The sequence below is a fragment of the Polypterus senegalus genome, unplaced genomic scaffold (assembly GCF_016835505.1).
Source record: "Polypterus senegalus isolate Bchr_013 unplaced genomic scaffold, ASM1683550v1 scaffold_4193, whole genome shotgun sequence".
NCBI classification, from domain to species: domain Eukaryota; kingdom Metazoa; phylum Chordata; class Cladistia; order Polypteriformes; family Polypteridae; genus Polypterus; species Polypterus senegalus.
The window spans coordinates 10,439-24,852 of record NW_024380506.1 but is presented as its reverse complement, the minus strand read 5'-3'; the positions used below and the strand labels follow the sequence as shown (position 1 = coordinate 24,852).

The 14,414-nt window shown below is 35.7% G+C and overlaps 1 protein-coding gene and 1 long non-coding RNA gene across 2 annotated transcripts; both read right to left on the bottom strand.

Moving 5' to 3' along the window:
- Window positions 1–769: 769 nt before the first annotated feature.
- Window positions 770–4,047, bottom strand: LOC120520239. The gene is made up of 3 exons (XR_005631795.1): window positions 3,877–4,047; window positions 2,146–2,264; window positions 770–845 (listed from the first exon to the last, which is right to left on the bottom strand). It is a non-coding gene; the product is annotated as an uncharacterized LOC120520239 (long non-coding RNA).
- A 5,383-nt stretch (window positions 4,048–9,430) lies between these two features.
- On the bottom strand, window positions 9,431–12,437 carry LOC120520240 (E3 ubiquitin-protein ligase UBR4-like). The gene is made up of 5 exons (XM_039742763.1): window positions 12,424–12,437; window positions 12,160–12,259; window positions 10,390–10,527; window positions 10,190–10,307; window positions 9,431–9,621 (listed from the first exon to the last, which is right to left on the bottom strand). Exons 1-5 carry the CDS (start codon window positions 12,435–12,437, stop codon window positions 9,431–9,433), a joined length of 561 nt encoding a protein of 186 aa, XP_039598697.1.
- Between the last annotated feature and the right edge of the window lie 1,977 nt (window positions 12,438–14,414).

The following is a 14,414-nucleotide window of genomic DNA, read 5'->3' as shown; positions in this document are numbered from 1 at the left end:
GAAATGTTCTATCAGTCCACATCAGCCAGTGTGGTGTTCTATGTTACAATCTCCTGGGGAAGCAACTTGTGCATTAAAGCACAATACCTGAACAAACTTATGAACAAAGCCTGCTCTATCATAGGGCAGACCCTGGACACACTGGAAGCTGTTGTGCAAAAGTGGATGGTGGCAAAACTGGGTGACATCATGAAAATCCCCTACATCCACTCCAGGCTGTGCCTCTTTTACTTCTTTTTCTTTTATTTATTTATCTGTCTGTCTATCGATTGGATGACCTTTCCTTTAAGTCTGTGTTATTTATGTTTGCGATTCTGTATTCATTTGAATTTCTTCAGGAGATTAATAAAATTTATCTAATTAACCTGTCCATCAATATAAAAAGAACTTTAGAAAGTGCCTTTCCTGGACACTTTTACACAGAAAAACAAATATAATCTGAAGACATACTGTCTATCAACAGTATCCAGACATATTTTTATACTTACACTGTGAGATCTCCTGTCAATCTGACCAAAGATAGCATAATATGCTTTAGTGAGGCAGCAAGGGGCAAATTCTGGCTACTCAATGTCCCCAGATGAGCAGCCTGGATGGCACTTATGTAACTTTCTGAAGGAATTGTATCATTGGCAAAGGCATTTCGCTGCAAAAAAAAAAAATCAAAAAATCACCAGTATTATATGGATATTTTCCTACAGTGATAAAGGAAAAATGTCACACTTTGAAGGGGAGGGTGCACATACCCACGAACCAATGTTGGGAAACTTCGTTGGTATGAATATTATTCCATGTTTCACATAGTGTCTGGACTGCAGAAGGAAGGTTCTGTACCACAGCCTGACCTGTACAAAAAGTCAGGGAAAAATGAGCATAATTTTTACAATTATTACTGCAAATGACTACACAAAGTCTAAATACTAACTATCCCCAAATATGGCTGCGACTTATAGGGCATAAGAAGTAGATTAACTTGATGAGATTGCCTCCTGTCTTTCTTTCAATTGACATTTCTTCAAATTCAGTCACATCCTGTTCAACATTTATCAGTCATTACACAGGCCTGTCTTTAAATTCATTTTACCTCCAGATACTGCAAACAGTGGGTGTTCCACTTTGTGGAACTCTGACAACAACTATCAGAATAATGTAAAACAGACTAACATTAGCCTGCACCAAAAAAAAAATAAATAAATAAAACAAAGGAACCTTCAAATACATGAAATGTTGCAAAACTAGAATTTTGACATGCATGTCCCGGGGAGTTAAAACTATAAATCTTAAGTGTCAATTATAGAGCTTGAAGGTTATGGGCTACAGCAGTGTTTTTCAATCAGTGGTGTGCCGTGAAAATAATGTAGCACAGCTGGGTCTGATCCTGAGAGGGACAACTTCAGGTGGTCGAAACCTGTCAGAAGAGAACAGGATTGATTACCTGGAGGAGCTGGCATAAAAGCAGCCAAAGCGATCACCATATGTTGTACACAATGCACTCAAGAACACTTCAGACACGTCTCCTGGCTACTAGAGTCTATCTTCCTGGGTGTATGGTCACCAGCAAGTCTCACAGGACTGGCAGATAGTAGGCATACAACTTGCCCCTGAGTCAGAGAGGGGCAGGCAAAGGCACAAAGCAGCTGGGAGATGCCAGAAAAATACTTTTTTACTGGCTTATCTCATAGTCCAGACCCTTTGGACAGTTGAGCATGCATGTGAGATAGATACAATGGGTTTGTGCTTAGTAAAATAGTGGTTGGGATGTTTTTGGTTACACAAAAAAAAAAAAATAAATAAATAAAATGTACCACCATAGAGGAAAGGTTGGGAAACACTGGGCTTCAAACATTCTAGTTTGGACTTTATTTCATATGGCATATTTTGACTTCTACAAAAAATGCAATACAATAAATATGGAATTTAGATATAGTTTAACAAAATATAAAAATAAATGGCGAGTAGTTCAAATTTTTGCTAATGGCAAATATGTTAAAATCTCTGTATTTTTTCATTGCTGACATAAGTTTTGTTTTTGATATAAAGAAAACCATAAAGCCAAACTCTGTGAAACAGAGCACTAAAATAAAAATAAAAATTCTAATGTTGTTGTTTCATGATGTTGCTAAATTACATTTGTTATTTACCCACCCAATGTGTTTGCTTTGCAGCGGGTTGATCCCATAGAAAGCACTGCAGCATAGGCTTGCAGCCTCTCATCTGTTGGTTTGTCTTCACTCGTATTTGGAAGATTCATTAGCAAGTAAGACCTAAAGAATTGTGCAGGAAAGGAGAAAAAAATAAAATAAAACAGCATCTTTCCATTTGTTTTCAGTTACAGAGTGCCATCCATAATATTCGTGACAAAGACATTTTTCCTCGATTTACACCAGTGCTGCACAGTTTAAAATTACACAAAGCAAACAATTCAGATGTGATTAAAAGTGCACATTGAAGACTTTAAGGTAAGGGTGTTTGCAGACATTTCTTTCACACCATGTAGAAATGACAACACTTTTTCAACATGGTCCTCCCATTTCAGGACACCATAATGTCTGTTACATAGCAATAATAGGTACATTAGAACAGTCATATTCAGATATTTGTTGCATATTATTTACATGCAACAACTGCCTGAAATCAGGGATTCAAGAATTTTTCATTTTTAGCTTTAAAAAACAAGTTGCCTGAGTGGTATGACTGGGATCATTATCTTTTATAGGATGAAGCACCATCCAATGTCTTTGGAGGCATTTACAGGAACTAGAGCAGCTAAGGTGTTTCTATACAACTCTGAATTAATTTTGCAACTTTGTTAGCAGTTACATCATCAATAAAGATAAGTGGACCAGTACTTTTACCATCCATACATGAACAAACTACTCAACCACCTCCATGTTTAACAGATGAGGTAGATCTTGAGCAGTTCCTTTATATCTCCACACTTTGCACTTGCCATCACACTGATACAAGTTAATCTTTGTGTTGTCTGTCCACAAGATCCTTTCCCAGAATTCTACATGCTCTTTACGACCTTTGTAAACTGTAATCTGGCCCTCCTGCTTTTATGGTTAACTACTGGTTTGCATCTTGCAGTGTGACCTCTGTTGCTGTTCATAAAGTCCTCTCGGATAGTAGTCTCAGACACATCATATTTGTCTCCTAAAGACTGCTTCTAATATGTCGGAATATGTATTTGGAATTTTTTTTATTACTATCGAGGGATTCTTCTGTCATCAGCAAGGAGGTCTTCCTTGACAGACAGTTGATTTAGGTAATTCTAAGGGTTTACCAATGTTTCTAATTGGTTTATTTCTATATTTCAGCCTCATAATGGCTTCCTCCACTTTAACTAACACAGCTCCTATCCTCATGCTGAACAATACCAACTACAGAATCCAAAGGTAGTTTTGTAGGTAGAAGCAAGTCTAGGTATCTTATGCCCTCACTAATGAAGCAATGAATGAGTAATCACAAACACCTGTGATGCCAATTGTCCCAAACATTATGATTTCATGAAATGGATAATGTATAAAAGTGCTGTCATTTCTACAAGGTGTGACTGAACTTTATTCAAATATTCTTAAATTGAAGTCTGCAATGTGTAGTTTAGTCAAGTCAGAATTGATTTGTAATTTAAACTGAGACAGATGGGTAAATCAAGGAAGAGTAAGTCTTTGTCTCAAATACTATGGAGGTAACTGAATATGTATCAGCAACATGTTTGAAGGAAGGACAATATTTTGTAATTCTTTGAGTAAATACATAACTCTGCTCTAACTAACTACAAGACAAAACGAAATCCAAAAATCTCAAAGTTTAACACTGCAGAAGAACTAGTTGTTCACACATAAAAGTGGCAGGTAAAAATGACTGACAAACCTGGCAAAAGATGCATATATGTCAATTAACTGCATTGTTGCAGGAAGTAGGTTCTTTATTATCTCTGAGGATTTGTGATGGTCTGTCTCAGCAGCTACCTTGGTGAAGTGCTCATCCAGAGACACCTGCACCTTTGAAATGACTGCATCAAGAGTATAAATCGTCTGCAGGTTAGGCAGCGATGTAGAGGAAGAATAGCATTGGTTTCAACACAGCAGAAGGAGGGAAAACTGCAGAAGAAATATAACAGTATATATGCAGAACAGTACTGACATCATACAGTGAAAAAGCAAAATAAGTATAAACAATCTTACTTGCTTGGCAATGTACTCCTCAGCCAAATCCACATCATATTTAACAGCACTACACCTATTTGATGCCAGAACCATCAAGGATGCAGCTTCATCAGATTTCATCCCTTGTTTTACCAGATGTTCCTAGGAAATACAGATAGAGATTTAATTCTACATACTAGTAATGTTACAAGCCATAAATAAGTACCCTGAAATTTTGTCTTCTCACCTTAACCCAGTCCACATAGGTGCTCACTCTCAGCCTAGAAGACCAACGCAATGTATGCAGGATGTCATATTCATTTAGCTCTGTGCTGCCAGAAGCCAGCTGACTAACATATGCCTTGGAAGGAGGAAGGACACCAAGTATCCTCCAGAGAATCAGGAAGTAATATTGAAGAGAGCAAGCCTCCTGAACCATAAAAAGGGATGGTCAAATAAGTAACATTATCACAAAAACAGAACTGGAAAAATGTTACAAAGATAACGTGGAGAGTAACAGACAGAAATTATCAAAGAAACTCCAACATCACATATAAAGTCTTAAGAACTGTGCCAAAGAATGAATAACAAAGAATTTGACCTATTGAACCTTAAAGAAATGAAGAGTAAAGTATGGTCCTGAAAACAGAACTGCCTAAGAACATCTTAGGCTACTAGGACATATTTACAATTCAGAGCTTCTTAAATTAACGCTTTATTTTCCTTGAATGATTATCTTCACACACATGCACACAGTCACAACTTTGACCATACACTTCTCCGACAATTTCTCAATCAAAAAAGCTGTCTGCCATAATCGGCAGAGATGTTAAATTATTAGTCATTTTATTTATATTCTATCCTAATATAATATTTTTATAAGCAGAAAAAGGGAAGTTCAAATAATGCAATTTGTAACAGGGGTTTGGAAAGAAAATCAAATACACAGGCCAAAGCAACTGTTTTTTTGCATACCAGTGGTGTAATAGTTTTGGATTCCTCTCTTCTAATGGTATCAAACTGAGATCCAGCAGACAGTAGAGTGATCAAAGAAGAGTACAAGTGGTCATACTGAACTGCTCCATTAAAGAGAATATGGAAAATCTGCCAGAGATACAAAGATGAAATATTAGTGATGAATCTACTTAAAGACCTTTCTGGTTATACTACTCCAAATTCAAGTGATTAAAGAGGAACAGAAATTGTTTTCGTGACTCATAGGAATTTCATATCAACGAATAAGAATGAAGAAAAAAAAAAAAAATAGTATTGGTAAATGATAGAAGATGACAATGATAAGAATGAAAGAAACAGACTTCTAAGCAATAAGCTAGGCTGGGGCTAAAACAGAAGGGCTAAACAATGTGGTCTGCTAAAATATGAAAAAAATTTACAAGCATAATTAATTACAATCATAATTTAATTTACAAACACAATACAAACTTAAACTAAATTAAATGAAGTCTGCATCAGAGAAACACTTAAAAGCATTATCAAGATTATAGGCGTGGCAAAAAAATACAAGAGATATTACCTGGCAGTCTAAGCGACTTGCATCATCTTCAGATGGCTCTGGAGAGAGGACACAGTAGAATTTCGGCTGTGGAGTGGAATCTGTCAAATAAACATGTTATAAGTATTCAGATGAAGAAGATAACATAGCCTTACCAATCCTGTGAAGAAGTGTTCTATAGTACAATGCAGAAAAAAGAACAAAGCATTATGTTGGAACTATACAATGATTTTGTAACTTACCTGACGGACAGTGTTTTGTCCAGTTTTCTTCAACCTCTTTGAAGCCATGGTACAGTGGAGTTGTACTTCGACGACTACTCTCCTGACTTGAGGTCACTGACACTTGAGGTGGTGTTAGGAGTTATATTGTACCTGAAACAATAAAATCCACTTTTATGACACTCTCTATCATGAATGGTTACCAACTTCTTATAGGACTACTTTAGTCTCACTCAGTAGTGCTTGTTTCATTATGATCTACCCTTTTGATTCCCTCCATCAGAAACTTCAAAAATCCTCAACCAAGCATTCTAAGAACAAAATTTCATTTACTCTATATACAAAAGCGCAAAGCGTGGAATTTCAATCTTGATTTTACTTAATTACACTCTGTACTCAAGGTACTATGCTATTTGCAAATATTAATATATTAAATTGGGCAGAAAGCTATCAAAATTTGAACGGATACTTAAACTGATATTAAAAGTTAATTAATAAAATAAAAATATTCTGCAAACAGGATTCTTTTGACATCAGTGCCCCATGTACCAGTGGTTATGAAAATTACAATATGTAAACAAAATATACATAACTTAACCACCAATCAAAAACAGCACCAAGAAAAATTTAGCAGGGGGTCACTGGATTTGCATGGGAGAACCAATGCTAATTCCACCATAAATAAAGGCCACATTGTTTTGATGCAATGCCTGAGACAGTGCATAAGAAAGATTACAGAAAACAGAACTTCATCCTGTATTTTTGAGCAGGGACAGCTGTAGCAATTGCTTTTGATTTGTTTTTCAATACCAAATACTTAACTGTCTGCATTTTGGGTTGCCTTCTCTGTAATTTTTGTTAGTTGTGGTAATTACAACTCAAGACACATGATATCCGATATGATGTTCCACAAGGCTCTATCCTGGGTCCGCTGTTGTTCTCAATCTATATGCTTCCGTTAGGTCAGGTTATCTCATAGCACAACGTAAGCTACCACAGCTATGCTGATGACACAGCTGTACTTATCAATAGCACCTGATGACCCCGATTCTATTGATTCACTAACACAATGTCTGACTTGTATCTCAGAATGGATGAATAGTAACTTTCTCAAGTTAAATAAAGAGAAACTGAAATCTTAGTGATTAGCAATAATGGATACAATGAGGCTATTAGAAATAAACTGGATACATTAGGATTAAAAGTCAAGACGAGGTAAAAGCTTAGGGTAATTGTTGACTGTAATCTGAATTTTAAATCGCATATTAATCAGATCACTAGGACAGCATTTTTCACTTAAGAAACATAAGTAAAGTTAGACCTCTTATATCACTGAAGATGCAGAGAAATTAGTTCACGCTTTGTTTTCAGTCGACTAGATTACTGTAAGGCACTCCTCTCAGGACTACCCAAAAAAAAAATCGATTGCAACTAGTGCAGAATGCAGCTGCTAGAATCCTAACTAGGAAAAAAATCTGAACACATTACTCCAGTTTTGATGTCACTACACTGGTTACCTGTGTCATTTAGGATTGACTTTAAAATTCTGCTTATGGTTTATAAAGCCTTAAATAATCTGCCCCATCTTATATATGGAATGTCTGACACCTTATATTCCAAATCGAACCTCAGATCCTCAAATGAAGGTCTCCTTAGAATTCCAAGAACAAAGCTTAAAAGAAGTGGTGAGCGGCCTTCTGCTGCTATGCACCTAAAATCTGGAATAGCCTGCCAATAGAATTCACAGGCTAATACAGTAGAGCAGTTTAAAACACTGCTGAAAACATATTACTTTAACATGGCCTTTCTATAACTTCAATTTAAATTAACTTAATCCTGATACTCTGTATGTTCAATTTCCTTATAATAACTACTCATGGTGGCTCTAAAATCGCATGACCCCTACTCTCTTTTCTGTTTCTTTGTGGTGGTGGCCTCAGCCACCTCCACCTACTCAAAGCTTCATGATGCTCCAACAACGATGGATGGATTTAAGCAGAAGTCACTTAAGTCTTGATTTATTTCCGTGGTTTCCATTGCGCTTTTTTTCTTTATTCTTATTATTAAAGTATTTTGAGCTACTTTTTAATGAAAATTGAGCTGTCAAAAATGTTGTTGTTGTATGTTTGAATGCGAAAACTTAATCCATTGAGTACTAATGAATGTTGGAAGCTGTTGTTTTCATATAATATTCTGAAGTCTCAGTATTCACTGTGAACAATATTCAGGTTTTCACCTATATTATGGTTTAACAAAGTTACCTTCATACTTACCTGTTCAAAGAGATAATGGAGGCTGGAATACTGTGAAGCATGATTCAAACCAAGTAGCCTGAAAATTGAGAGGCACAACCTGCAGCTAGGTCTGAATGAGCCACCACTCTATATGGCCTGTGTACACATAGTTATCACAGCATGCGCCCTTTTCAGAAAAGTTGGGAAGATCAGAAGCATGCTGCAGGTGCCCACATCAGTCTTCATTATCTCAGGAAGAATCCTTGTAGGGCATGCTGCTTTAGAGTTCCAACAAATCTGTAAAGATATTACAAAACAAATTGTTTACTGTAATGGATAAACAGAATCCCTTCCTTGACTCTGATCTGTTCTACTAACTACATATAAGTGCATTTGTCAGCTTACCTCTCCCACACCTTCATGCACTCTGGTACATCTTCTGTATGGGTACCAGCTTTGTGCTGCCAAGTAGCAGTAGTCTAGAAAGCACAGAGAGACTTTGGGGATGAATGTCATTGGCCAGGTCCTTCAGAAAATGGAGCAATCCCCAACTGCTGCAGCAGAGTGCTCTGAATAAAAGAAATGTAAAATTACATAATATACAAACAGTTGAAAGTAGAATGTAGATAAAAGAAGCTTAAACTCACTTGGAGAGTAGGTGAGGGTAAGTCAGAAGTTACTAGAGTGGTTGAAATGATATAATGCAGCTGCAAACTCATCATCAGATGACCCTATAATGGAACCAAGTCATTACACAAGTGTGCATAATACAGGAATTCTGGGTACTACAAACATATTAGGATAGATGTGTTTAGAAAGCAAATGATAAACATGAATTAAATCTGCAATCAATTCCATGATCAGTGGGTGAAATCTGAAGAATTGCCTTTGTGACCTCATCCCCACCAACCCTATTTTAACGTGCTTACAAAAAAATTCTGTTGCCTACAAAGCTGAGTTAATAAAGCAGAAGTGTAGCAAAACTAACCAGAAAAATACTAATGATGCACAACCACTTGACTGTGTGCACTGATCCAATTAACCAATTGCTGTTTAAAATAAACATACCTTTGCATCTCGTCAACATCTTTGATGATGCTGGCTAGCATGGCCATATGTTGCTCTGTGATTGATACACTCAGATAGTTTCAATAAAATTATTCCTGGATTTTAGCATTGATGGGTGATAAAATTCAGAATGCTGAGCCAAACTTAAAAACTGTAAAATACAATTATACAGTAATTACATCTGATGAAAAATTTCACCTGCTAATAAATACTGCTCATTAACTTACTAAAAAGTAATGCATCTTACCAGCTCAGGGTCCTTTCGGCTAGCCAGGAGATTACCATTTTCCCCAGCACTCTGCTTGCTTGGACTCTGAGCCTTGGGGATGTTTCCAAAGGTGGTGGCGGAGGAGGAGGAGGAGGTGCCACCTTCTCCTTACTTGGAGAAATGGTCTCTTCAAACCACAAACCAAGAATAGGTTCACTGTCATCATCTAAAGATGAAAAAATAAGTAAAACTCATCTTAAAAATGAACTGATAAGCACAGAAATTGGCCCTTCCCAAAAATAAAAAGCAGAAGCAGTGGAAACTCCACACTTTTTCTATTTGAAATATACCAAATACATACTATAATCCAATACCCGGTGCTGGAAATTGCCAGCTGGAAGTGCATTACTGTCTTTTTGAAGCCTTCTTCTACTTTGAAGGTATCAATTAATTTAATTTTCAGATCATCAGTAAGCCCATAGTTGCTGAGTGATGCACAATGTTTGAAGCACCAAAGAATTTATTAGGCTCTGACTAATGACTTAACAGGTTTTGAGACCTTAAAACTGGAAAGGTGTTCAAACTTGCAAATTCTATATTTTTTTCTTGCACAATTGCAATTCGAAATAACATTTTCATAAAATGCCAAAGTTTTAGTTTATTTGCTGTCAAAGTTGCATTTACTATCATTTTACTTTATATGCCAGTAAAATATGTAATTTGGCGAAGGGTGTAAAAACCTTGCTTGGAACTGTATTCCCATGAAAACTAGCCTTCCAAAAAATGGCATTTACCTTGACTGCTGTCTTCTTCTGTACTACTAAAATCATCTTCATAGTATGTGTTAGAGTCTGTCGAGGCACTAGCATCACTACTAACAGAGCCCTTCCTCTGGCGCTGAAGGACACACGCCTAAAAGAGAATTCCATACGTATGGCTTAAGTCATCCAACTTCATTTATAGCCATTTTGCTCCAATGGTATTATCAGTTTACCTTTCTGTAGGAGGTAGAAAGCAATGTAAACAGCAAGTTTGTGAGTGGGACAGAGTCAATAAGTCTCTGAACTCGCTGAATAGAGGTGCTCTGGGCCATAATGTTCAGTTCAGCTGGAGGGCCATCTCTGTCCCAACCCTAGATTTAAAAAAAAATAAAACCCATTAAACTCCAAATAAACAAAACTTCTATTTATAGGGCCATCCAAATGCAAAACAGCAAGAGATGTGAAGATATAGTATGAACTATGTCAACACAAGATGGAAAGCCAGAAAAGTTTTTTTCAGGTTCAGCACTGAAGGAAATTTCCTCAGCATATTTTTACTTGTTACATTACACATCTAACCATAAAAGAATCAGAATCTTTGGGTGGTAAGTATACACCCTTCAAATTTTGTTCAAATTTAATCAGTTGCAATGCAATGAATGACCTCAAATGGTGAAAGGATAAGCAGTAAACTAAATTAAGCCTTGCAAGGTGAAGCAAGCAGTTTGACAGGTGTCCCAATTCTTTGATTACCAAAAAACCCTCTGTCTTTCTTAAAGCTGAGTTGGAACATACCCCTCTGAAGTTCTAGCTGGACAATATTCCAGTGATAATGGCAGGAAAATGCAATTAACAAATAAAATGAGACAGATGACTATTACCCTTAGAACCATAGCCAGCATTATTTAGAGAAATTGCAAAACACATAAGTACGGTGTCCTACACAATCCAAAGGCAATTGGAAACTGGGAAAAAAAAAAAAAACTGTTGACAGAAAGAGATCTGCATTTTCTGAGGGTCACCAGCTTGTATGATAGGCACCTCATAGCATTACAGCTTCAAGCACAGCTTAATGGTGGCTAAAAACAACTGTTTCTACTGTGAAGAGGAGACTTTGTCCAGCCTGCAGTAGTCCATAGCCAGTATTTCAAGGCTTCATTTTTTCCTTTAAAGAATGGCTCTCTATTGACACTCTCCTGTCAAACTTGCATCACAAAGTCCTCTTCACATCAGAAGCAAAGATGTGCTTTATTTGACCACTGGTAAGCAGTGCTTAAACCTGTGGTGTTGTGAGGTGCCTATCATTCAAACTGGTGACTCTTGAAACTTGTCTTCGACTAGGTTTGCCAGATGTCTTCCTATCAGAGTTTTTTCCACTTTCCAATTGTCTTCAGATTGTGTAGGACACCTTACTCACTGACACTTCATTTAGAGAAACAGCAAAAATAAATAAATAAAAAGGCCTAAGGGAAATAATGTTCTGCCTCATTTTATGTTAATTGCCATTTTCTTGCCATTATCACTGGAATATTGTCCAAGTAGTACTAGAGGGTGTAGTAACAGTGTGTTCCAACTCTGCTTTAAAGACAGACAGAGGGTTTTTAAGTAATAAACTAAAATTGGGACACCTGTGCAAAACTTGCAAGACTTAATTTACTTTTAATTGTGCAGAACACCTGTAGGTTGTAACCTATTAGTTGCTCCCTAAAGAGGGTCCATTTGAAATATCTGAATTCCTTTAAGTTTTTGCTAACTCTACATTAAATTTAAACCTCTGTCAGTTTACTGCTTACATTTTCACCATTTTAGGTATTTCATTGCACTTCAAATGATTAAATATGAAGAAAAATTGAGGTGTTCTAAAACTTTTGACTGGAAGTGTATAGTGTAAATTGAGTCTTCAGTGAAATGGTGTGGTTCCTTTAGAACAGAATATGCTTTGGGGAAAATAAACATGTTTCAGAAAGAGAGCACTTCATACTCCACCTAAGCTTCAAACTGACCCTATGAAGTGCTTCAACTTGCAGATCCTGGAAGAGTGATGTGAGTAACTTGATTGAATGGTTTGCCAGAACAACAGCAAGAACCCCAAATCCTTGATGTCTGTTGAAAACAGAAATACATTTCACCATATAAAAATGTGAGATGAAATATGCAGTCAGTTTAGGATTTTTAAAATAGCAACAAAAATAAAATTAAGTTCCAGCTAGCAGACAAAAAAAAAAACCACTAAAGTATAAAGACTGTCAAATCAGGCATATACTTACATTTGAATATTCATATTAAGGTATACATTTACATATATTCAAATATAGATTAAATACTCTGGCTACTTATACAGTGCATTTGTACCATTTGTGCTTTTAAGATATATTTTACTATCAGCATTAAGTTGGTACTCTGTAAAGCATTACAGAGCATGCTTCAAACTGTCACAGTAACTACATTTATTTCCTCTCTTTTTACCTAAACTCATTAATAGTGAGTCTTATATAGTTTACAAATGAATCAACTGAAATTGCTAAATGTTGCATAGTAAGAATAGTCAAGCAATTCCTCATTATCATCATTTAATTAGCAGACATGTTTAAGACTGAGTTATGAATACAGAACACACTTTTAAAATACAAAACAAAATAGCGTAGATGTAGTTTGTTGTATAAAGAGATGAAAAGCAGTAGTCTTAAAAACAAAAAAATAAACAAAGCTAGTGGAAGATGGCATGCTGGGTCCGACTTCATACTTTAACAGAGGATATTAGAATAAGAAACTAAACTAACTACTCTTTCCTCCAATTTTTTATATTTGGAAGATATAATAGAAATAACCTGTTTTATTAATTATTGTAATTAATTTGAGGCAAAGTGTGTCAAGTTAGTAGCCAACTATAACTGCCAATGTTGGCCAAAATAACTAAAACGAGCACTGTCAACATTGAAACAATGAGATTTGTTGAAACAAAGAAAATAAGAAAATATGCCAGCTTCGACTTGATATAACAAAATATTTAACAGTTGTAGCATAAAACATTAAATAATGGATCTCAGGTTCAAGAATTACTTTCATGATGGAAAATGATTGTTTAAAAACTGCTATAGTATAACTATAGATTGAAGAAAAGCACCACAGTGTAGAAAAAAACAATCCCAAAATGTACAGTGAATTACATGCTTAAGTACAAGGCTGTCCATTTTACTAATGAAGATACAAGCTAACCATTCAAAAACACAAACTGATAATCCTGGAAGTCATGTGCAATAACAGATGTGTAAAATACTACAATATTGCATAGCACATCTGAAGTTATACTGTTAAATGGTAGATCAAATAATTGCTCATTTAAATTTGTCAGCTTTGCCTTCAAGTAAGATTTTTTAAGTACATTATCTAAGTTATAAAATCATACAGAACTTTTGCCAGTTGGAAAATCTAAGTTTTTTTTTATTGAAACTGAAGTAGAATGAAAAAGAAACAAATAACACTGCAGTTTTTAACTTGTAGGAACTTAAAATACTCTTCCAGTATAAACTTCAGTTTCTTCTAGTAATGATGAGTTTGTCTAGCATCCACAGCCTCCGAAGGTAGAAAAGTTTGCAATAAGTGTTCCTTATGAGAAAAAAAAATCCAACATCTATACTGTACAAACAAGTCGAATGATCAAATGAGTAAACCATAGATACACTGGGGACAATTCATTTTTATTTTACTGCCATTAATAGTACACACTATGGAAAGGCATCATTTACAAAAACTGCTTGTTCAAGTCATGACAAAGTTCTTTACAAGTAAATGCTCCTGAAATTCTCTTCAAGCAAGTCAACTTTCAAAATACAACCACACAATACAACCTCTTAAACAAAAGAAACACTAATGGGTTAAGCAAATTGCTTAGAGACTGACAGCAAATTAGTAATGGCACAAACATCTCTCTTAAAAGGTGAGAGACTCAAAAACATTAAATAAAGTACATGGGAATAACAGTAGTACCCCAGCTTCTTATTCAAACATAATTCTGTGTTGAGGCTACTAAATAAAATGTTTCCTATTGAAAATTACCATAACTAGAATTTAGATCCTTCTTCCTGTTTGGGATTTGACATTATGCTTATCTAGCTTTCCAAAACCTATAGTATATAGAAAGTACTAAATATAGGCTTTAAGCTTACTCTAGCTATGCTGTATATAGTGCACTCAAGTGTTGTGATTATAAACTAGATATTCTGCCGAGTTTCTCCTGGAAGAGTGAAAAAATGTACAT

What these genes read in the sequence shown, in the direction of transcription:
- LOC120520240 (XM_039742763.1), bottom strand. An exon ending in AAGTTGAAGCACTTCATAGG is followed by an intron (nt 10,528 to 12,159) that starts GTCAGTTTGAAG and finishes TTTTAAATCTAG; the next exon opens with GGTTGGGACAGAGATGGCCC. An exon ending in AGAAGAAGACAGCAGTCAAG is followed by an intron (nt 9,622 to 10,189) that starts GTAAATGCCATT and finishes TTTCATCTTTAG; the next exon opens with ATGATGACAGTGAACCTATT.